This window comes from Pelodiscus sinensis, chromosome 33 (genome assembly GCF_049634645.1).
Source record: "Pelodiscus sinensis isolate JC-2024 chromosome 33, ASM4963464v1, whole genome shotgun sequence".
Lineage (NCBI taxonomy): Eukaryota > Metazoa > Chordata > Testudines > Trionychidae > Pelodiscus > Pelodiscus sinensis.
Window position 1 is genome coordinate 3132216 of NC_134743.1, and position 24980 is coordinate 3157195.

At 50.3% G+C, this 24980-nt stretch overlaps 1 protein-coding gene across 2 annotated transcripts; it reads left to right on the forward strand.

The window, feature by feature from the left end:
* The first annotated feature begins 2583 nt into the window (after positions 1-2583).
* On the forward strand, positions 2584-15737 carry LOC102443812 (DELTA-thalatoxin-Avl1a-like). Of its 2 annotated transcripts, XM_006120076.4 has the most exons (3): positions 2584-3120; positions 9781-9991; positions 12237-15737. In XM_006120076.4, the coding sequence occupies exons 2-3, from the start codon at positions 9894-9896 to the stop codon at positions 12700-12702; spliced, it is 564 nt and encodes a 187-aa protein (XP_006120138.2). In that variant the 5' UTR covers positions 2584-3120; positions 9781-9893; the 3' UTR covers positions 12703-15737. The 2 variants fall into 2 exon arrangements, with proteins under 2 accessions (XP_006120138.2, XP_075770353.1); XM_075914238.1 differs by lacking the exon at positions 9781-9991.
* Positions 15738-24980: the final 9243 nt, after the last annotated feature.

Sequence of the window (24980 nt, forward strand, 5' to 3'; positions counted from 1 at the left end):
ACCCACTTGGGAACTTCTTCAGAGGGGTACCCCAAGCTCTGTTGCCATAAGAGAGCTTGAAAAAAACAAACTATAATCTCTGATAGTTGATCTCTCAGACTTAGTCAAGCACTCACAGACCTTCTTGTGTCCTATTACTTTCCAGGACACAAGAATCAGATCACAATCTTTAAAAGGGTGTTCTTATTAACAAAGCAAAAAGATATACTTGATAAAGCATACTTTGTTGCTAGGTGTTATAGAGCAGCTGAGAAAATAACAGATTAAAACACAGAGAATTGCTTCCCTGGGATTCAGTTTTAGTTACAGTGTAAGGGGAGTTTAACCAAACAACAAAACAAAGAAAATAACCTGATTGTGTCTAACTAAAAACATTCTCTATCTACTCACATGTTTGTACTTCCAAGGTCTAGTCCATTTCTAGGCATGGGTATTTATCTCCCTTCCCCCTCCCAATTCTTGGTTTGAACGTCCAAAACAAAAGCAGCAGGCAGATTCCCTTGGTGCAGAGGGAGAACAATTGATCCCTGTCCTCTTTATAGCAACTTTCCCCATATTTGCAGACTGGTCTCCAGTCCCCGCTCAGCTCCCTCCTCCCCCATGACCCAAGGTGGCTGAGGTCCTGGAGCCTCACTCACCGTCCCTGCTCAGAAAGTCCCCCAGGAACTGCTCGAAGGACTCGGGGTCCTCGTACGAGCTGCACATCTTGGAGAAATAGAATTAGGAGACCAGGACGTCCTTGGGATTGCAGAGCGTGTAGATCACCTGGAGAGGAGCACAGGCAGGGGTAGGGCCAGAGATGTGGGCTCGGGCGAGGAGAAGGACATGCTGCTCTACTATTACCCCTGTGGGTCAGGGAGCCCCTGAAGTGCCCAGCTGGCTTGTCTATGGGCATCCAGCCAAAGTGAGCCAGGGAAACCCCTGAGGATCTATGGGGCAGGGTCAAGGAACTCAGAATTCAGGCACATGTTTAAGGTTGCCCATTGTTGCATGTGCCTTCCTATGGGTCTGCACCTTAGCCCCTGCATCTTCCCCCCAACCCCCGGATATGCACCTTAGCCCCCGCATCGCTACTCCCTCCCAGATATGCACCTTAGCCCCCATACCTTCTAGCTATGCATCCTAACCCTGCCCCTCTTGGGTCTGCACCACAGTCCTGCCCCCCTGCTCCGCACCATTGCCTTGTTCCCCCACACCACCCAGTCTGCAGCTTAGGCCCAGAACCACTGAGCTATGCATCTTAGCCCTACCCCCTGCTCTGCACCATAACCCTGCCCCCTTGCTCTGCACCATAACCCTGCCACCTTGCTCCACACCACAGCCCCGCCCCCTTGCTCTGCACCGTAACCCTGCCCCCTTGCTCCACACCACAGCCCCGCCCCCTTGCTCTGCTTCATAACCCTGCCTCCCTGCTCCACACCATAACCCTGCCCACTCCCAGTTCTGCACCATAGCACATGCCCCACCAGCTCTTCACTTAGCTGTGGGCTTTGGTCACCTGCCCCCAGCCCATTCCCCTCTCTCCTGGGCACCCCTCCGCCAGATACTGCCCCCCCACCGCTCTGCTCCATAGTCCTGCCCCCTCTTACCCTCAGGGTTGCAGTTTCGCTTGGAAATATTTGTGGAGGTTTCATCACAGGACACAATCTTTAATGAAAGATTCACCAGTAATTCCTGGATAACCCTGGGGTCAGCATAGCCTGTCAGGCTCACCTTGGCCCTGGAGCTGAAGAAAGAGGTGGGGAAGAGCTGGATGGGGAGGTAGCAGGTCAGCAGGCGGGGTGGGGGGTAGTTTAGCATGGCTTCCAGCCCCAGGTGGGTGGTGAACCAGGGCATGCGGGTGGAGTTGAGGGTGGTTCGGTTCCAGGCTGGGTCCCCGCCGCTGCAGATCAGACTCAAGATCTCAGTCATCCACACAGTGCCTGTGAGGAATTGGGGGTGGGGGAGAGACTCCGTCACGAGCTGTCTCACGGACCCACGGCACCAACCACACTCCGCTCTCTCCACCCTTCTGCAAGGGCTACCCTGGCCATGCCCAGCCCACCCCGGGGTTCCAGGTTAATGTGTGCCCCTCCCCTTCCTCCTTCCAGAGCCCTCTCCTGCTCCCACCTCCATGTCCGCAGCCCCACACCTGATTTGGACGTCATCATCCCACACCTGGAACTCCCAGTGGGCAAAGTGCAGGATCTGCTTGGAGTTGTACTCGGAGTCTTATACTTCTATAGCCCTCCAGCTTAACTCTGTTTAGCATACAGTGATTATATGTGACCTAACATGCCAATTCGTCATAACCACACAATAAATGAACCAGCTACTAAAATAATTGGCTACATGGTCCTATAAAACGCTGAGTTGAATAGTGGGGCTCTTCCAGCCATGGGCATGTCATCTGGACCGACTAGAGAGTTTCAGCTCAGAGGGGGATATTGGACCACGAGCGAATGAAGATTTGACTTCAACTTCTTTTTTATCGTGGTTGAAACCCATCTTGGTGCTACGTTTCCTGGGCTGGAAGCTGTCAGGTTTCATCTCTTGTTACTCCCAGCCACAACCACAGTAGCTGAGTACTGTGAAAGAAAGGTATTGAGGCCTACCCAGAATATGTCAAATGAGCACCAGTTTAATTGTAAGTGGAAAGGAAAGGCAGCACTCTCAGATACAGGAGATAAAAATAAAAACAAAATTTGATTGGTTGACCAACAATAACCCCGCTTTTAGGGAAGTAAGTAACTCAGACAGCAGTATGCAACAAAGTGCTGAGTACCCCAAATGGAGCAGACGAAAGTTTTTTGTAAGAGCAGAATGAGACAACAAAAATCTAACGTCAGCAATTGTCAGGCGAGTGGAGGAGTACCAAAATACCGAAACAGGGTATATAAGGTGGGCTGAAACAGACCACGAGCGGACGGGTTGCGAATCCGAAAAGCCAGGTCTGATCAACCAGGGCTCCCTCCCCGGCGCTGAATCTCGCTGCCGTACATAAGCTCCGAAAGGGGAACAAATAAGCTCCGAAAGGGGAACGAATACCGGTCGTAAGTTGCAACGAAAAATCCAAAGAAAGGAAAAACATAAAGAAAAGAATATCTCCTGAATCTAAGCAATGCTTCTATCTTTCTTAACGTGAGTATTATATAACTGTTAACTCCATAAATTTCTTAAAGGTAACTCAGGAGGGTATATCAGTAGGAGAAGTTATTATTTCTTGTTATTTTTAACTGTACTGTTTTTTTACTTTTTCTTTGTATATTATATTGTCTTAAAAGAATCAAAAATAATGAATTGATTTAAATAGAAAATTAATTATAAAGTAAATAGAAAAAATAAATAATCTTTGTTTAACCCTAAAAAGAAGTATTCCTCTCTCTGTGGTTTCAAATCCTTTAAAGAACCAAACCCGGTTACCGAAAAGTACGACTTCTTCTCGGGTTTCCTGTGCTCTTCATTCATCAGAAAAGACCAACTAGCTGGTGCCATCTACCCTGCCAGGGCATGAGATCTTCAGCCCTGTCCCCAGACATGAGTGTCTTTAGACCCCCTTCCTTACCTTTCCTCCTTTGCTTCCGTCTCCTCCCCGGTTTTCTCAGTGTGCTCCCCAAGCACCTGCCCCTCCGCCCCACCTCTAATAATCACAACAGCAGCAACCTGCGGAGGGAAGTGCCAGGGCCAGATTTCTTGCAGAGGCTCCTGCTCAACCACCCTGATAGTCCCAACCCTGCACTTTACACCAGCCGGTAACTGTGGCTACAACCAGTGTGGAGGGGTGTAATCTCATGCTCCCGGGTGGGGGGCAGTGGTGGATTTGGGGCCCTGGAAAAATATTCTCCCACCACCATGGCCCTGGATGGGGGGAGTGGCCCTGGAGCTGCATCGGGGCACAGAGCTTTGCTGGAGACCTGGGGGGAGAGTTTCCAGTTGTCCAGTTTTCCACTAGAATATCCATTCGAAAAGGGAACCTGGCAACGTCAGGTCATCCGGTGAGTCCAGGGAGAGGTGGGAGTGAGCAGGCCGAGGGAGGGTGGAGAGCAAGAGATGCAGGGAGAGGAGTAAATATGGGGCGGGGCTTCAGAGGAAGATGCGGAGTAGGAGGCGGGGCAAAGTTGTTCGGTTTTCAGCAATGAGAAAGTTGGCAACCTGCAGAGGGTGAATGGAGTGAGCAGGGAGTGGGGCAGCGGGGGACAGGGCAGAAAGGCTGTGAGTGGGGTTGCAGGTGATGGGGCAGAATGAGGGAGGGGCTCTGGCCAAGGCCAAGAGCTTGAGAGTTTGACCCTGGCCAGCAAGGGAGAAATGAGTGAGGGGAAGAGCTGTGAGGGAAGTGGAGGCAGCTGGCGCCGACGTGGACTGGGTGCGGGGGAGGTGGGAGGCTGTGAAAGTTATGCCTTGGCTCACCTGACACATGATTAATTCAGCGTAGCTCTCGGGCACAATGGCGTAGCCAGAGCTCTGGTTTGTCTGGTTTCAGCACTCTACAGCCACGTGCCCACAGAAGCACGTCAGGTGCTTCAATGAATTATTCTGGCTGCTGCTTAAGCAGATGTAAGGTCACAATAAGGCAGGGGTGGGCAATAAACCAGTGGCGCTTCACCAGGGTTAGCTCCTGGTGGGTCACTGCTGCTATATTTACCCATGTCTCCGCCGATATGGGCAATCACAGCTCCCATTGGCCAGGAACAGTGATCTGCGGAGGTGCAGGTAAATACGGTGGTTTGGGGGCCCACCGGGGGCTAACCCTGGCAGATTGGATCCAGTCGGCAGGCCGGTATTCGTCCACCCCTGCTAGACGGTGACTAATTCCTTTGTGGTTGCTACTTCATCTGCATCCATGGAGGTATTGGACACTGCGCTGTGAGATCGGTGCCGGTGCTCTAGAGGGGCCTGCAAATGGAAACTTCACTTTGATTGTTTAAAAGATGTTGCCAGAGACTAATTGCCTGGCTGTGAACAAGTAATTTCTACAGTGAGCTCAGAATTGTGACCCTTTCACTGCCTCCGACAGTGCGTCCTCCCTGACTGGACACGGAGGCTATTGCCAGTCAGCACGGAGGTACTTCGACAGGGGTATGTGGAAAGCCCTTAGTTCCCCATAGCCAGAGCCATTTACATTTCACTTCCAGTCTCTGCCTGCTGCGCTGTGTCTTCCCACCAGGGGGCAGCATCTCTAAATCTTTTTTTCTAAAGAGTCCAGATGTAGGTGCCTGGCCCCAGAGGTGCTCAAGTGGCCTTCCTCTAGAGAGCTACGTATTATTGTCCCTCCCGTCCACACTACCCCCACGGGGACGCCTCCTCTGATCTGGTTCTGAATCAAGCTCAGTTCCTGGCCCAAGACTTCCTGCAGCCATGCACCCTGGTGCAGCTACCCTGAAACACGTGTGCTCACGACAATGGTCCCAGCTCGGGCCCCTGGACCATCCTAGTCTGACCCCTGCACATTGCAGGCCACAGAACCTCCCTCCCCACTCCTGTACGCACCCCCAGCCTCTGGCCGAGTGCCCCATTGTCTCAAATCAGGGTGTAGAAAAGGCCTGGGATAGAGACTCACCTCTACTGGTTCCAACCTGCACGTGCCCCATTCCCCCGGAAATGCCCCAGGACACTGCCAGAGAGGTCCCTCCTCTGACTTCTCCCATTTTACATCGACACAAACGTTACCTGTTCCACGCCAGGTGTGGGTGGTGACCAGCCCGACCCCTTGTACCCGTGAGTGTGAACAAAACCATCCATTCCTCTGTCAGTTCTTACCACCAGTCCCTGCGTTCCTGGCCCAGCTCTTAAGGAAGGGTTTACACAGGTGGAGAGTTATATGTTCCCTTGGTACCTGGGCTTCAGGAATATTCCTAGCCCAGGGGTCCAGCTCCAGCAAAATTCATAGCCAGGACTCTCCTGTGGCCATGCCTGCCACCCCCCAGGTGCTCCCCATGTGCTTCTCCTGGCCCCACCCTCTGACCCCACGTGAAATACAAGGCAGAGGAGCCTTGAGTTGTATGGGGAAGGTTCAGCAATCAGCTAGTTATCTACGGTGTCTGCACAGGAATGCAAGAAGCCTGGGAAACAAGCAGGAAGATTAGAAGTCCTGGCACAATCAAAGAACTGTGAGGTGACTAGAATAGCGGAGACTCGGTGGGATGACTCCCATGACTGGAGCATTGTCATGGAAGGGTGTAAACTGTTCAGGAGGATCAGGTGGGAGACAAGGAGGAGGAGTTGCACTGTATGTAAGAGAGAAGGATGATTGCTCAGAGCTTCAGTACATAGAGGGAGAAAAACCTGTTGAGAGTTTTTGGGTTAAGTTAGAGCAACAGGGGTGATGTTGTGGTTGGTGTCTGCTATAGACCAGATCAGATGGATGAGGTAGATGAGGCTTTCTTCAGACAACTAAGAGAAGCTTCCAGATCACAGACCCTGATTCTCATGGGGGACTTTAACCACCTTGACATTTATTGGGAGACTAATACAACAATACACGGACAATCCAGGAAGTGTTTGGAGACTGCTGAGGATACCTTCCTGGTACAAGTGCTGAAGGAACCAACCACAAACAGGGAGGAACTAGTAGGGGAAATAGATGTGGGTGGCAACCTGGGAAGCAGTGATCATGAGATGGTCTATTTCAAGATCCTGACCAAAGGAAGAAAGGAGAGTAGCAAAATACACACCTTGGACTTCAGAAAAGCAGACTTTGACTCCCTCAGAGAACTGATGGGCAGGATTCCCTGGGATGCTAACATGAAGGGAAAGGAGTCCAGGAGAACTGGCAGTATTTTAAAGAAGGCTTATTGAAGGCCCAGGAACAAACTGTCCCGATGGGCAGTAAGAAAAACAAATATGGTAGGCGACCGGCTTGACTTACCAGGGAAATCCTTGGTGAGCTTCAACGCAAAAAGGAAGCTTACAAGAAGTGGAAATGTGGACAGATGACTAGGGGCTACGTCTACATTGGCATGATTTTCCAGAAATGCTTTTAATGGAAAAGTTTTCCGTTAAAAGCATTTTCGGAAAAGCGTGTCTAGATTGGCAGGATGCTTTTCCACAAAATCACTTTTTGCCGAAAAGCGTCTGTGGCCAATCTAGATGACCTTTTCCGCAAAAAAGCCCCGAAAGCCATTTTCGCGATCGGGGCTTTTTTGCGGAAAACAAATCTCTGCTGTCTACACTGGCCCTTTTGCGCAAAAGTTTTTCGGAAAAAGACTTTTGCCCGAACGGGAGCAGTGTAGTATTTCTGCAAAAGCACTGACAATCTTACATGAGATCGTCAGTGCTTTTGCGGAAATTCAAACAGCCAGTGTAGACAGCTGGCAAGTTTTTCCGCAAAAGCAGATGATTTTGCGGAAAAACTTGCTAGTCTAGACACAGCCGGGAGGTATAGAAATATATTTCTTGAGCATGGAGAGAAGTTATGAGCAAGGCAAAAGCGCAATTGGAATTGCAGCTAGCAAGGGCTGTGAAGGGTAACAAGCAAGGTTTCTACAGGCATGTTAGCAATAAGAGGGTGATCAGAGAGGCTGTGGGGCCCTTATGGGATGAGGGAGGTGACTTAGTGATAGATGATGTGGGAAAAGCTGAAGTTCGCAATGTTCTTTTTCCTCTCTCTTCACAGACTACTATACTAGGCAATTCAGTGCAGTGAAAGTAGGAATAAGAGATCCTCCGGAAAAGAACTTATTTTCCGGAGGATCGCGTCCAGACTGGCGCTTTTCTCCGGCTTATCTACAAGCCGGGAAAAAGCAGCAGCCATGTTAATGCAAATGCCGCGGGGGATATTTAAATCCCCCGCGGATTTGCCTATTCCAAAGTTCTACATTTGCATCCCTATTAAGGAATAGGGGCTAATGTAGACACAGCCAATGACTCCTGAGGTCTCTTCCAGTCCTGGGATTCTATGATTCTATGATTTAAAAAGCTTCCTGCTGTCTGTCGTGTGGTTCAGCTTTTGGATACGAGAGGAGCCAGTAAAAACACCTCAGATAAACTCTTCTTAACTTTATTATGCACAGAATGGTAAAGGAAAGCAGTGCAAGGTTACACAGATCTGTTCAATACACAGGATAGATAGCACAGACAATAATAGAACACCTACACCTGGCACAATACCCCAGATACTTGATTTTAAGGATGGGGATATACATGTACTTATGTCTATGTAACACACAGTTCCACCACTAAGACCTTACAATTGTCAGATGATTGTCAGATGGGAGGTCGTGGCCTCATTGTTTCCCCATGTGCAGAGGTGTCCACAATGTATCAGTCGGTAGGAACAGGCACAGCTTCTAGTTGCAGCGAGTAAGGTCATGGTGACCTCTTATCCAATCCCTCCCACTGATTGCCTTTTCTATTCGTACCTTTACAGCCATAGCAAGACTTGCTCGTTCTAGTAAAATTTACCAATTAATCATGTTTTGTTTATGCCCCTCTTTTGGACACGTCCTGCTACTCAAACTACTCGATACTTAATGGATAATTCTATGGCTGCATGGGTGATTTTTGCTCATTAGAATTGTTATGTACCAGTACCGGGTTACTCCCAGTGATCTTGGCACGGTATCTCTAGACCAACACTCCCAGTGCACTATTTAATGCACTCCTGATGCTCAAAGCTCACCCCTCCTCGGCCTGGCCCATGTGCTTTCATGCACTAGGTTCAAATCAGGCCTGGTTTGCTCTGTTAGAAGCCGCACTTTGGTCAAGGCAGCCATCGTTAGCCCAGTCCCTGCAGGGTGGGACAACACAGACATTATTATTCTGGTCAAGACGGAGTTGTCCAGGCTGCCCTACACTGTCACCCCCTGCAGCAACGGGGCTAACGCGGCTCCCTGCCTGCTCTCGCTCTGTGATGGCTCCCGGCACGTCTCTGCAGCCCCTGGGCAGGGTGTGTGTGTGTTTGTCCCTGCACATCCCCCACCAGCCCAAGTGCTCCTGTGGCCAGTGGGAGCTGCAGAGAAGGTGCATGCAGGCAGCAGGGTACAGAATCCCTGTCCCATCGCCCTGCCTAAGAACGGATGTCAGAGGAGGAGTGCCACAGGTGAGCACAACACCGCTCACTCCCTGCCCCCGTGTCCGCTCCTCCCACCCTCACCCCACCTGCACCCGAATTCCTTCCCAGAACTTGCACCCTGGATCCCCTCCTGCACCCCAATCCCTGCCCCAACCTGGAGCCAAACTCCCTCCCAAAGCCTTAGGCAGGTGCAGGGGAGGGACGAGGGCCCATTCTGGGCACCACCATTTCTACAAATTCGCCTCCCTGGGGTGCTTATGTAGCTACTTGAGAACATTGGGTTTTCCTGCACTACCTCTCCAGTGAGGCGCTTGCTTGCTTGGCTAGCCAGTCTGGGGTGTGTTGCTCTCTGGCCAGGCCAGGCCTGTTTGGTGTGACAGTGTCTAGTTCACACGGCTCGCTATGCCTACAGCTCCAGCAAGTCTCTCCAAGCTCTCCTTGCACGTCAGGTTTTCAGCTTCTCAGATCTCCCGTGTTGTCGCATGGGGCCCAGGGGTAGCCGCACCACTGGGTCCAACATTACCATGAGCATGTTCACCATCCAGTCCCTGTGTCCGTCCTGCGCTGGGTTTGCTTTGCGCCTGCTGCTGCCCATGGAGCAGAGACACTGGAGCCCTGCCCTGCCCTGACCCAGGGGTGCAGGGCCCTGAGAGGAGCAGCAGCCATGGGTTGACAGCAAAAGGGTTTGTGTTTCTCCCCTGTGAGCTCCCTCCCCCACTCGAGTAGACAGGACTTCCTCTTGCAGAAACCCTGCTGATTTGAGACCTTCACATTCTCCCACTGACATGTAGACACCCTGCCCATAAGTGACGTGTGGGCTGCACACGCAGCCAGGGCTGGACCTGGGCCGGCTGGGAGGCCAGTGGGTCAGTTCTGCTGCTCAGCGAGCCCTTGGTGCTGCGAGATGGCGAACATCGAAGGGCGGATGCTGACCGTGACTGCTGGCAGGAGCGTGGGCATCGAGATAAGCAACAAGACCAGCAGCACCCTTGAAAATCCCAGGTGAGCAGGTTCCCAGGCCCCCTCCTCGGGTCTTCCAACTCTTCCTATGTCTGGGGTCTGTCTGTCTGGGCTAGGGTGTGGGGTGCGTGTCTGCGACTGAGTGTCTGTCTGTATGTCTGTCCCCAACACCTCCTCTATCTATCTAATCTATCCCCATGCAGCCACAGGCTGGGTGAGTTCTGTGTGTCTCCTAGAACCACTGCAAATCCTCCTTCCCTCGGGGCTGAATTTGCTGTTTTTAGCTCTGGAGGGGCACAAGTTTGTAGTGGATCGTTGGGCCAGGGGATTGCATGTGTCTAGGACAAGGGCTGGAGGAGTTTGGAGGGAGATCACACACTTTGGAGGGGGGCGGGGAGAGAAGGAAATGTTTCCCTGGACATTTGATTTGAGAGGAAACAGCTGCTGGACTGTTGGACTGTGTGTGTCAGTCCCGAGGAGTTGGACTGGGGGCAGAGCCATGGCTATCGGCCAGCGATACTTTGTGAAGGTGATCAGTGTGTTTACTGCACATTGATACAACCTCCACAGACCTGTATGTGCACGTCTGTCACATACCCTCACTCACATACACCCACACATGGGCATCTAAATGTGTACACACATATCCATGTGCACTCACGCTCTGCTACATCGCCATATGATGCGGGTGTATCTATGTCCCTGAACACTGTCATTAGGAACATAATGTTTCCAGATTTCTACTGAATTAAGAGTCCAAAATCATTTAAATGGTAGCCCAAAAGTTGCCCGATCTATTTACTGAAATTAAGAGGTTTATTTATTACCTCTGTACAACAAATAACAAGCGGCGCTTTAGGTACCTAGCTCTAACGGGCTTTGTTTTTTTAAAGCTACAAGCCCCAGCAGGAATTCGTGCACATTAGCAACAAGGCAGAGAATGATCGAATTCAAAATCGTTGAGAGGAAAGTCACTCTGCCAACCTCTCAACCCCAGTCATATTACATTCCCCTCGCTGGTCAGATCACTACACACGCAGCCTGGCCCTACACAACCTGTGCCCCGCAAGGGTCCCTACACGCTAGGGAAACCAGCACCCCAATATAAGCTCTGCCACCCTGATGCCCCCTTCCTACCCTCCCAAATAAACATCCTGCAGTCGAGAGACCCCTGCCGCCCCTTGAACCACCCTGCCACCTAGAGCCCCCCCTCGCCCAGACCTGTCAGATGTGCCTGCTCCCTGCCTTAGATCCAACCTGGCTGCTGCTGCTTCACAGACCGAGGTCTCCTTGCCCATCCTGGAACCTGCTGGGCTCCACCCCCTTAGCCCCGGCTCTGCAGCCAGCGCCCCGACCCTGAGCAGAGTATTTTCTTTCTTCCCCTGCCAGGAGGTGAAAATACCAGAAACCTGGCAACCAGGCCCAACCCCCGGACCCGCTCCAGGGTCTCCCCCTTCTTGGATGCTCCCCCACCCCACCCCCACTTATCTGGTTCTGCAGAGGCTTGTCTTGTGGCTCTAACAGAAAAACCAAATGGCCTCCTGCAAAAAAGCCTCTTAAAGAGGCCATACTGATTTTTGTTCCCTCAACATCTTTGGTCTCCCCCTTTTTTTATCAACAGAATTTTTCCCAAGTTTTTTTGGGGGGGAAGGTTTGGTATTTTTGCTTAAACTCCAGGTCAGGTTTCTGCCGTTATCAGGACACTGTTTTACATTTTGCCAGGTGTAAATTATTTACCCAGATGTAGAATTTGTATCCAGAAATTTGGGGCACCCCTGGGTCTTACTGTCCACCCTCCCGTCTCTTCCTCTCCCTGCTCTGCGGCCCTGCTTCCTCCGGAGAGGATCCAGCTCACTGAACTGTGACAAAGCCTGCCAGGTCTGTTAGCAGAGCCGGAGAGAGAGCCATGCGAGTGGTAATGAAGCCTTGTCACAGGGGTTTGCCAAGCCCTGCTCTGGACTGTCAGTCGAAGTGGGCCGTGCCCACGCAAGCTCATGATCCCATCTACATGTTTTGTTCGTCTATAAAGTGCTACCAGAACATTTGTTCTTTTTAAAGTTTATTCTGAATTTACTGTCAGTCGACAGGGCCTGGCTTTAAAATTTGCTTTAAAACTATTTCATTAGCGTGTGGCTGAAGATTATAAAATCACAATTCTGAAAATCCCCTCTCCCCGCTGCCATTGGGGGACCAGTTTACAGCACTTCATAGGGCCGCATAACCCCTAAGGATGCCCTGTTGTCAGGGATGCCGTGTAATAAAGGAATCCTGTGTGGTTTTCCTCCAGGACTTACTGTTTCAGTGGCCATGTCCTGGTTAAGCCAGAGGACTCCATCCCCCCTGGCAAATCGGGGAGCTGCGTGTTTGTGAAAACGAGCTACTCGGCCCGCGGGAGCGTGGGGGTGCTGAGCTACGAGTCCGATGCCTTCACCCTGGCCATCATGTTCTCCAACCCCTTCGACCGCGTCCTCTACAACTCGGAGTTTGCCATCGAGCTCTTCGCGGGCAGGAAGCACTTTGAGAGCATGGAGCGTCTCTACCAGTATATGTACAACCACCACCCACCCTATAAGTGTGAGTCCTTCGGGAGAGTGGAGCTCAAGGTGCCGGATTACCAGCTAGACGTGACCACCCAGGGGATCCAGGCAAAAGCCACTATGTCCAATGCGGATAAGGCCATCATTAAAGTGGAGATTGAAGCAAAAGATGATCACACAGACAACCCGAACTACCCAGGGAAATGGCCCATGTGATAGACCAGCGTGGCAACTAGTGACTCCCAGCCTGAGCAGACAGTGATGTGCTAACTCTGCACAAGTGAGTGCACTAAAAATAGCCAGAGCCATGTGGGTGCCCATGCCACAGTGCCCATGCTGCTGCTTTTAGTGCACTGGTACATGTCTGTCTATCAATGTTCCCTCCATTTTTTAACATCCACGTGAGGAATAAAAGTTGTTGTGTGCAGCGAGGCAGGTGCACATGTGCACCATCAGTAGAAACATAAACCTAGCTGTGGGTGCTCTGCTAATCAGCTGGGTGGCACCTGAATCTCTCCGGGGTAATCTTTCAGTGCACAGCTTCCAGGGAAGCTGCATAATCTACTGTCTACCCAGGCTGGGAAGTCTCCAGGCATCCAGAGGTTGTCATCATTTTTTTTCTTGCTTATATTATAATTTCAGATATAATAGGCATAATGAAACCCGCAGCTTCGGCATTGGTCATGGTTATAAGACCCCATGAAGCTTTGCAAAAAGGAATACGATAAATGGTTCTATTGAATTATTAGCAAATGACAGTGAGCTTGCTAAGTGCAAACATGTTTAAGAGTGTCACCTTGTGGTATAGCCGCATAGGTTGTTTTCGTTGCATACATGCTTGACTAAGCAATGTAAATAGCTGGTTACAGATTGCAATGGAAACAACAAGAAAGGCTAAGTACATGAGATCAGATCCTAAGAATGAAAGAATGACCCTACTAGGTTGGCCCAATGGTCTGCCTAGTGCAGTGTCACATGCGTGAGAGGGAATGAACCGAACAGGGCAGCTTTGAGTGAGCCATCTCCTGTTGTCTAGTCCAGGGGTGGGCAATAATTTTTGATGGGGAGCCACTCCAAGAATTTGGTCAGTGGTGGAGGGTATAATATTCTTCCATGGTATTAGTGGAGGAGGGGCAGGGTCTGGGATGGAGGCTGGGTGTGGAAGGGAGCTTGGGGGAAGGGATTGAAGTGCAGGAGGGGATGTGGGATCTGGGAGGAAGTTTGGGTGAAGGAGGTGGTTGTGATCAGGGCAGGGGAGGAGATGCAGGGGTTTGTGTTATGACTTCGGCAGGAGGGGCCTGTGTCCTGGGGCCAGGAGATTGGGGTGCAGGGTCTGGGAAGGGGGTATGAGTGCAGGAGTGGGGGTGTGTGAAAAGTTTGGATTATGTGGGGTACAGGAACAGGATTGGGGATGGTCTGGGGGAAGAGGGAGGGGCTGGTGTGTCAGGGTGTGACCCTGGCTGGGAGACTTACCTGGGCAATTCCTTGGCAACAGCCCAGCAGGTTCCCTGCTGTCCATGGCCTGGCAGGCTGCTCAGAGCCTGAGGAGAGTTGGGGGGGGGGGGGGGGGCTTGAAGATGGTTTTTGGGATGGGGCAGTGTGCAAAGCCTCTTCCACCCCTTCCCCAGGCTTGCAGCTGTTCAGACAAACCCAGCCTGCAGTCAGCTTTTCTGATTAGTGTGTGGGGCTGGGACAGGCAGGGATCCAGCCCACGGGCCATATTTTGCCAGACCCTGGTCCAGTCCCAGCTTCTGGCAGTCAGAGGCTTAGGGACACCTGGAACATGGGATGTCCATGACAATCTAAGCTAGTAGCCATTGATGGAGCTGTCCTTCAAGATCTTATCTAAGACTTTCTTGAACCCAACTGTAATTTTGTCCTTGACAACATCCCCGGCAAAGAGTTTTACAGGTTGACTGCGTATTGCGTGAAGAAGAGCTTCCTTTTGTTTGTTTTAAGCCTGCTGCCAATTCATTTCATTGGGTGACTGCGTATTCTTGTTTTATGAAAAGTTAACACTTCCCTGTTTGCTTTCTGTGCACCATTCAAGATTCTATAGACTTCTGTCATTCTCCAATTGTGCTCTGTACCCCTCCAGTCACCCCTTTCAGGTTGTTGTAATAATTTATGTCAAATTTGAAAACTCATAACTCGCTGAAGAATATTCTCCTGAAAAAATAATAGAATCCTAGGGGTGGAAGAGACTTCAGGAGGTCATCAAGTCCGACTCCCAGCCCAAAGCAGGACCAACCCCAACTAAATCATCCCAGCTTGGGCTTTGTCAAGCCAAGACTTAACAACCTATAGGGATGGAGATTCCACCATCTCCCTAAAGAATCCATTCCAGCGCTTCCCCACCCACCTATGGAAACCGTTTTTCCTAATATCCAATCTGTACCTCCCCCACCGCACCTTGAGACCATTGCTCCTCGTTCTGTCATCCATCACTACTGAGAGCAGCCTCTCCCAATCCTCTTTGGAACCTCCCTTCAGGTTGGTTGCTGTCAAATCCCCCCTCATTCTTCTCTTTTGCAGACTAAATAAGACCAAATCCCACAGTATTTCCTCGTAGGTCATGTGCTCCAGCCCCCTAATAATTTTTGTTGCTCTCTGCTGGACCCTCTCCAATATACCCACATCCTTTCTGTAATGGGAGGTCCAGAATTGGACACAATACTCCAAAAATATGTCTTGCAACATTGGATTCCTTTGTAGGGTATTCATAGGACAGTTGAAGTCTGGGAACCTGGCACAAAAATCTATATCTTACAAAGAAACAGGCCCCCACAGACTTTTTTTCCCCTGGACCTCCCATGAGATGCTTCTCAAAGAAGGAAAAGGACAATAAGAAGGGAAGGGCAGATGCCCCAAATAATTTCTCCTCTTCTCTCTGCCAATGTCACCCACAACACCTGGAGAACATAGGAGGCAGCACTGGATTGGAGCGGGATCCTGGCTGCGAGAGGCTCAGCCCGTGGGAATATTGAACCCCGCGGTAAGAGAGGTCTTGTTTTGACTTCACTCAGCTTGTGATAAGTTGGCTGTTAGCTGCATTTTACTTTTATTTTTTTGTAACCAATTCTGATTTATATATCTTATTATTTGTACTTGTTTGAGTTCATCCTTTTGTAGTTAATATACTTGTTTTATTGTTTTATCTAAATGAGTTCCTTTGAATGTTTGGGGGAAATGCCATTTGGGGTACCAGGATTCTGTGCTTGCCATTTTCTATTAATAAATGCTGGAATTCATCGGAGCTTGTCTTGTCCGGGAGAGAGCTTGGCAGCACAAGAATCTTCTCTCAGGGGAAAGCCTGGTGTCCCTCTGCAGTGTAATTCAAGAGCGGCTGTTGGCAGCAATCAAATGTGGGCAGTGTAACAGGCCCCCAGATTAGAGAGCTGAGAGGACACGGCTGTTCAACTGTCCAGATCCTGGGTGTGTCACAATCTGCCCTCAGTTGCCTCTTTTCTAAGACAAACGGCCACATCTCCTTCATGTTTCCTACTAGGAAACTGTTCCATAGTCCTGATCACGTTCATTGCCTTTCTTTGCACATTTTCCAATTTTAATGTATCTTTTTTGAGATGGGGCTACCAAAGAGGACAGCTGGGGAGGGGGGGGGGTGGAGGCAGTAGGAGGAGAGAGAGAGAGAGAGAGAGAGAGAGAGAGAGAGACGGGGTGAGAGAGCTCAGGAGAGAAGACCTGAAAATCCCATCTTATGACGGGCTAATTGGCTAGTTAAATAATATTTTCCCAGACATTTAACAATACACAGTTCAATACTGATTTTGAAACATACACTACAAGGTAATTATAATGCTTAGATCAATGCCCTTTGGAAAACAGAAGTATAGTGTTTGTGTCCGGTAATTGCTAAATTAATTTTAATACACAAAAATCCAAAATTACAGTATTATCTAAGTAAAAATAAATGACTGAATTTAGGCAAAAAATATATAATTACGAGGTGTTGGATTTAAATCGTAATACTTAGCCTAATTATATATTTTAGGGAAACATTTGTGTTGATGTCTGTTTTGCACATGCAGAATTCAAGGGGAAAAAAGAAAACAAGCGAGTACCCATTAAGAAAATGTCAGAAAGGAAGGAATTCATACAATTAGAAAGAGAGAAAATAAAGGATTTAAGACACTAACTACAGCACCACAATATTTCAGTTGTTTTCATAAGTTATTATCCGGCCACATGTTGCATAATTTGTGGCTGGCTCCTGCTCTACATGTTTGTTTCATAACTGTCTCAACCTCTCTTTGACCTTTCTGTGGGTTTTCTCTGTGTGCTGTTGCTGGCTTTCACAGATCTCATCTCAGGCATGTTATAAATGGCAAGACACAAATGCTTCTTCTGTATCTAGCACCATCAAGCAGCAGCTGGAACACTTTCACTTTCATTTCCTGTTCACTTTTGTCCTCTGCTACGGTGTTACACAGGGAACAGGCAAAAGCCCAAGAGCATTTCTCAGACGTTGTGTCCCATGGTCAATTATATGCAAAGGAGTCCCTCATCTTACTTCTATTGCTTTATAATCAGGTGCGTACAGTTTGGATCTCATATCTATTTCCTATTCCCCTGACAGGGATCTGCTGAGCAATGTGTTGGGTGCACTGCAAGAACCCCCTATGTCCACAAGCAGCTAGAATAAACCTTTTCTTTGCCCCCCCCCCCCGATTTGTGATTTCACATTATCAACCCCCATCTGGTCTGCTTTTTAGTGTTTTCCCCTTTTTATAAAGTTTTTCTAAATTGTGGTACATATGGTACCAGTAACCTAAGTGAGAGGTCCAATTGAGACTGCTAGGTGAGAATCTAGGACAGGGGTGGACAATAAAATGGCAGCTTCTCACTGGGATTAGCCCCGGCAGGCTGCCGTCATTATATTTACCTGAAGACACCAGTGATCACAGCTCCCATTGGCCATGGATTGCCGTTCCTGACTAATGGGAGCTGTAGCAAGTAGCATGGAACAGGACACCACTTCCCATTGTTCCCATTGGCCAGGAACAGTGATATGCAGCCAACAGGAGCTGCAATCACCCATGCCTGCCGAGGTAAATACAATGGTGAGGCAACTAGGGGTTAACCCTGCCAAACCAGATATCTGCCCACACCGGCGCTAGGACCTCCATGGTAGCGTTCTCTGGAATCCTTCCAATTCCACACCCAGGGCCAGTTGGGCAGATCTGCAGGGTCTCCGTGCAGGGATGAGACACTGGCGCAGGGAGGAGAGATTCAAGTTTATGAGGAACTAGGGAACCTTTTGGATAAAGAGGAACCTCTTCAGCAGGGGTCAGCAACCTTTCCGGAGTGGTGTGCCGAGATTTAACCCTCCTGCCCTGGGCCGCGCCGCTCTGCGGGCAGTGGGGGAGGGGCTCTCTCCATCGCATGCCCACTTTGGTCTCCTGTCTGGTGGGGAGGGAAGGAGCAGCACATGGCACTTCCCTGGAAGCTGGATGCAGCACGGAGCCTCGGGGCTTCCCATCCCCACCCCTGCCCCCTGCAGGAAGCTGGCACTGGCTCCGAAGTTGGAGGGGGAGGGGGGAGTGTGATGTTGCACCACCAGCACAGGCTGGGGCAGGGTGTCAGAGAAATGGGCAAGCGAGGGTGTGACAGGGACCCGTGGGGGTCCGGCCCATGGTGCCCTCGCCTTCCTGCCAGAGACCCAGGCAGCCAGGGGCCAACATGGCTTTGGGGCAGGGGACCCCCTACACATTTTCCTCTCCCGTCAGCTGCCACCACCCAGACTGAGAGCCGCAGGTCAGCTTTAGCCTGCCTAGCAGGGGCACCGCGAGGCAAAAAGGGAGGCGAGCGGAGTGGGGCCACCGAGGCTGCAGGGCTGGGGCTGCATAACAGGACGGAGAGCAGTGGGCTGGAGGAGGTGGGGATGGGACTCTCAGGCGAAGGCGCTGGAGGGGCAGGAAGGCAGCTCCACACACACACACAATCCTCTGAAGCAGCACCAGAGTGAGCCCCCGCCCCTTTCCCCACGGCCACTGCACCCGAGCCCGGCTCTAGCCTGCCCCCAGAAGCTGGCTCGGGGAGCCTCACTTCCCCATGTGGCCTAGCCACCCCTGAAGAAGCCCCTGCACCAACCCCGCTCCTCCATGCAGGCTGGCTGCCCCAGAGCAGTCCCAGCCTCCCACCACACAGCCCTGCTGTCTGGGCCATGTGGCTTCCACAGAGCAGGTACTGGGGCCCTGGTGATGCTGTCTCAGCAGGGACAGCCTCCCTGTGACCTGGCTCCAGCCATGGAAAAGGGGGCAGCCACCCGTCACACAGCCCTGCCAGCTGGGCCGTGTGCCACTCAAAACCATCTCACACGCCAGTTGCAGCATGCGCATGGTATATTGCTGACCTCTGCTCACAGGAGGGCTGGGCTCTGCGCAAACTGAAAAGGAGCAACACTGTTGGCATGGAAAATTAAAAAGGCCGTAGAGGAGATTTTACACTAAGGGCTGGGACGGGGCGAGCCAACAGCAACAGAGAAGCACATGACAGAGACCTCCTTTGGGGAGATTTATTAAATGTGACACTCTGTCCTAGCAAAGATGAGAGAAGGAAGTTGATAAAGTTCAGAAGGAAACTGAAGAGAAACAGTCAAATGAAAAAGCCTCCCATCCAATTTCATTCCATGAAGTCAGGCCATTAAATATGTGCAAATATGAGACATGCTCCTGTACAAAGGCTAGAAGTTTAAATACCAAGATGGGTGAACTAGAGTGCCTGGTAGTACATGAGGATAAAACAGGCATCACAGGGTATGTCTACACTGCAGAGTTTTTCCAGAAAAACTACATGTACATCCACACTGCTATTGCGTCCTTTCAACAGAAAGTCGAAAGAACGGAGGGGTTTTTCCAACAGCGGGAAACCTCTTTCTATGAGGAAGAAGCCTTTTTCCGAAAAAGCTTTTTTTGGAAAAGGCATTTATGAATGTGGAAGAAAGTGTTTTTTTGAAAGAAGAGGCCTCCAGGAAAAAGCACAGGTGCCCTGGTGTCCTGTGGGTGCTATCAAAAAAGCAGGTCACTTTTTCATTGTGCTTTTGCTGTGTGGACGCTCTCTTTCTAGAAAAGCTTTTCTGAATGGTCTCTCCCAGAAAAGCGTCTTCTGAAAGAAGCCTGCAGACAGTCTAGACATGGCCACAGAAACTTGGTGGAAGGAGGATAGTGAATGGGATGTGGTGATGTCACAGTGCAACATACGTAGGAAGGACTGAGTTGGTCGCCGTGGCGTGGGAGTGGCCCTGTATGGGAAAGAAAGCGAAGAGTCAAATACTGTTACAATCTGAAATGACTCAAACAGCACCACAGCATCATCGCATCCCTAGGGACACAGATTCCATGCTTGAATAATAAGAGAGCAGCAGCTGGAAGCTACCACTGACCATCTGACCAGTGGGGTGACTCTGACTATGAAAGGCCCTGGGAGATCCTGTGTCTACAGAACCAGAAGCCCCAATAATAATGGGGGGTTGCAGCTCTCCCCATATTGACTTCATAATCATTATGCCTGGGTCTGGCGTGGTGCAATTGGCTCCATGATATGTGATTCCCCAGGGATTTTATTCACTTTGTTATGTTGCACATGAGCTCTGCTGTCCAATAGTTAACGCCTGTGTGTGCCTCAGTTTCCCTAGGTGCTACACCCAGGCCTAGATGGTGATGGGGGTTCTGGGTGGGACTGACTTGAGGAAGGCTGCCCCACAGCCTGTATGTGAACAACGGCCAATTTCCTTCGAAACCTGAGCCCAAGAGGGGGTGCGACCAGGTAACACCTTTTGCCCAGGAAGGGAGACAAAGGCGGGAGGAGGAGTCGGGCCCAACCCAGCCCAACACTTCCTGGCCACCTGGAGGGTCAGGGTTGCTGTGCTGCAGCCCCGGCTGTAGCCCTCTCGGGTGGCCAAGGAGCCTGGCTGCCGTGCCACTAGCCCATCCCTCCCTGGTAGCTGGGATCCCGAATTGTCACACCATGACCCCAGCCCTCCCTGGAGGCCGGAGAGGTAGGCAGTTTGGGGAAGGCTATGCCTTCCCTTGCCTCCATTACCCGCCACCCATGAGTGTGCCTGCAATTGTACCACAAGCTGTCCAGGTCCCATGTCAGAGCCATCCCTCCCTTACTCACCATTTTAACTTCTCCCGGTGGGTGCCACAGTCCTTCCTTGCTGGAACCTCAGAACGGCCAGACTGAGTCGGACCAACGGCCCATCTAGCCCCGTGTCCCTTCTGCTGACATTGGCCAGTGCCAGGTGTCCTAGAGGGAGTGACTGGAGCACTTCCCACACCGCCCTCCCTCCTGGGGCAAGGGGAAGAGGGACAGTCTCCCAGAGGCCTCAGGGACAGGACCCGGTTTGTGCCGGATGCAGTGGGCAGCCGACCGGTAGTTCCCCCCCTTCTCAGTTGCAGGCTCCCCGCCTGGCCAGGGAATTGTCCCAAGGAGCTGTATGCACTGGACACAGCGGGAAGCCAGCCTCTACCTCCACCCCCCTCCTACCTGTCGGCTCCTGGGCTGCTTGGCCTCTCCCCACAACAGACCAACTTTGGACCGAGTGTGTCCGGACGCTCCCCTGAGGCATCTGGGCACCTGCTGGGAAGGGCCCCTTTTAAGGCCAAACTCTGGGCTTGCACAAAATACATCACCCGTGTCTCAACTGAGACCTTCCGCCTACGCTAAGGCCACGTCTGCACTCGGAAATTATCTCAACATCTCTACATTCGACCTAATAACTCCCCGGGTGGGAAATGTGGATGAGTGTGTCCTCGCTATGGGCAAGAGTCAATAGTAGTTAGAATGAGTCTGAAATAGCCCCTCTACACTGACTGGAGCTCGCCTCGGACTGAGAGCCCCCGGGAGAACTCTGGGGAGGGCAGCAGGAGGGCAGATAGGGTATGTCTACACTACAGCACTAATTAGAACTAACTTAGTTCAAATTAGTTAATTCAAACTAAGCTAATTAGAATTCGTGCATCTAGACCTAAAAACTAATTCAAATTAGCATTTTGCTAATTCGAACTAGCATGTCCACATTGCATGGACCCTGAACTGAGGTTAAGGCTGGCTGGGACAGGTGCTGGCAGAGCATCAGGTTAGGACTTAGAGCATGGAGCTGCTGCCTTAGGCTAGCCGAGGGCTGTGCTTAAAGGGACCCGACCCCCACTCTGGACAGACAGTTCTCAGGGTTCCCCGCTTGCTTGTCTACCTCGATGAGGGACAGCAAAGCAGTCTTGTCTTGGAATGCCCTGAGTGCTCGCACTCGGCACATCACAGCACTCGGCCATCAGCCCGGCCGCACTTGCCGCAGGCTGCCATCCGGGAAGGACAATCAGGGGGCTGTCAGTATCCAGGAGACCCTGTAAGAGAGCTTCCATCCCGAGGAGCCCACAGAGCCACCCCAGTCCTCCCCATCGGGGGCTCATACCCCATTCCTCCCTCACCTCCTTCCACTTACCCCTCCCTAGCCCCCCTTCCTGATGTACAAAATAAAGGGCACGTGTGTTCAAAAATAGAAACTCTCTTTGTTTAACAAAACTGGGGGTGGGGTTGAACCTCTGGGGAGACTGGGAAAAGGAGGTGGGAGAGGGGAAGAGAGAGGGTGGGAGAGAAGAGGGCAAACCTGGGAGGAGGGAGCTAGAAGGGGGAAGCCAGGAGAAGAAGGAGGAGAGGAAGTATAAAACTTTGGTATGCCATATCCTCAGTACTGTATACAGATGTGGTCTAATTCAAACTACTTAATTCGAACTAGGTGTTAGTCGTCGTGGAATGAGGTTTACCTAGTTCGAATTAAGCGCTCCGCTAGTTCTAATTAAGTTCGAACTAGAGGTTTGCCTGTGTAGCGCCTATGAAAGTTAATTCGAACTAACGTCTGTTAGTTCGAATTAACTTTGTAGTGTAGACATACCCTTACATAGTTCATGTCTAAATCCTGCACTGCCGGAAGAGCAGCAGAAATCAAAACACAGAGCAGAGCCAACAGGGCAGGCATTGTGGGATATTGGGTGGAAGCCAGTTTTGTCATCAAAACAAACAGCAGTTCTTTGTTGATAATAAATGGAGGAGAAAGAAAAACATCTCTTGAAGAGATGGAATTTTTCTGTTGCTGAAACTGGGCATTTTTCCAGACATTGCATTGTGCACGTCTCACTGTTTTGTCACTATAAGGCAGTTTTTGGTGACAAAACTTAGATATGTAGATGTAGCCTCAGTTCCTGTAGATGAATTGCTCTCTGTGTGAGTGAAAATGGTAAAGTTAAAAAAACCTTTGCTGTAAATAAGTTCAGTAAAACTAATTATTTTAACCTTGCAAATTCCAAATCTCACTCTTCTACTATAATTTCTAATCAACAAAGTGTTAATGTTGCCTTTTTTCTATATGTATTGTTGATAAGCCGTGATGGCACTTTTTTGGCTCTCATACTGTGAGAGTCAGATGTGTGCTGTGGCCTTGAGCTGGCTGGAGTCAGCACCTTATCTTCGGTTACCTAGCCAAAGTGTGGAGTTAACTCGTTCTCTGCTCTCTTTGTCTTTTTCCCCCATTGTTCTCTCGCAACCTGCAAAAGAATCCTCCATTCACTCCACATACACATCTTTGACCCCTCCCCAAAATGCCCTGCGATGCTTGCAACAGCATAAGCAATATTCAGTGCTGACCTGTGGATGGTCAAGCCTTTGACAAGTCCCCGAAGGATCGGTACTTGCTTAGCCAGTGCTTCCAGGCAGGCGCGTTCCTCTTTTTCCGCCTGAATCATAGAATCATAGAATCATAGGACTGGAAGGGACCTCGAGAGGTCATCGAGTCCAGCCCCCCGCCCTCAAGGCAGGACCAAGCTCCGTCTACACCATCCCTGACAGATGTCTATCTAACCTGTTCTTAAATATCTCCAGAGAGGTATGCCACCTCCCTTGGCAATTTATTCCAATATTTGGCCACCCTGACAGTTAGGAATTTTTTCCTAATGTCCAATCTAAACCTCCCCTGCTGCACTTTAAGCCCATTACTCCTTGTCCTGTCCTCAGAAACCAAGAGGAACAAATTTTCTCCTTCCTCCTTGTGACACCCTTTTAGATATTTGAAAACCGCTATCATGTCCCCCCTTAATCTTCTTTTTTCCAAACTAAACAAGCCCAGTTCATGAAGCCTGGCTTCATAGGTCATGTTCTCTAAACCTTTAATCATTCTTGTCGCTCTTCTCTGTACCCTTTCCAATTTCTCCACATCTTTCTTGAAATGTGGCGCCCAGAACTGGACACAGTACTCCAGCTGAGGCCTAACTAGTGCAGAGTAGAGCGGCAGAATGACTTCACGAGTTTTGCTTACAACACACCTGTTGATACAACCTAGAATCATATTTGCTTTTTTTGCAACAGCATCACACTGTTGACTCATATTCAACTTGTGGTCCACTATGACCCCTAGATCCCTTTCCGCCATGCTCCTTCCTAGACAGTCACTTCCCATCTTGTATGTATGGAACTGATTGTTCCTTCCTAAGTGGAGCACTTTGCATTTCTCTTTATTAAACCTCATCCTGTTTACCTCCGACCATTTCTCTAACTTGCTAAGGTCATTTTGAATTATGTCCCTATCCTCCAAAGAAGTCGCAACCCCACCCAGTTTGGTATCATCTGAAAGTCCTGTCTCAAGGCCTGCAACTTGTCTTGGGCATAGGCTTGGGTTGCTGCCTGGTTAGTAATTTGTGCTTTCAGTTACTCAACTTCCACCAGCTGTCGGGTACACGCCTCGTCCCTTCTCCCCAACTTCTCTTTCTGTCCCGACAACATTTGATACCACATGGCCTCTGCAGTCCAAATTAATCCCACAGCTGTCCCTAGGTTTTTACCCTTCAGCTTTTCATACTCGGCACACAGGTCTAACAAATCCTGCCACGTCTGTACACTTTTCTGAAGCTCTTCCACAGAACCCCAGTGATTGTATCCAACCTTGGTTAGAGCCTTCTCCAGCCAGGAGAGGTCTTCACCCCCCTTTGAAAGAGGCAGCAGAGTCCCGTCCCTCTTTGCTGCCTCCTCCATGGCTCAGGCATCAGGTCCACCTGCCTCCCATGATGCAAGCTGACCCTTCTGTTTCCTGAATATGTTGTTACCATCCCACAGTACAACTCTTAAGATCTCAGTGTACATAAGTGAGACTGCCACTGCCAAACCATCCTCCTGCATTTGTTCATACTTGTTAAAGGTATCTTTCCCTTACTTCTTAAGATCTTTTAATCACTTGAGATTTCATGTAGCTCACGCCTGCACAAGTGCTTCCACTGTTACCCCACTGGGCCAGAGGGAGAGATGCTAAGCCTCCCTCCGTATTACTCGGTACTTCTACGACCGAGGGTACACACACCGGTGGATTGGGGGGAATTTTCCTAGACAGACAACTCCCCACAACTGAATGAAAATCCCTCCCAGGGGCAGAGAGAGAAACGCTAAGTTCTCCTCTTATGCTCAGACATGCTACAGCTGAGGGTATATGC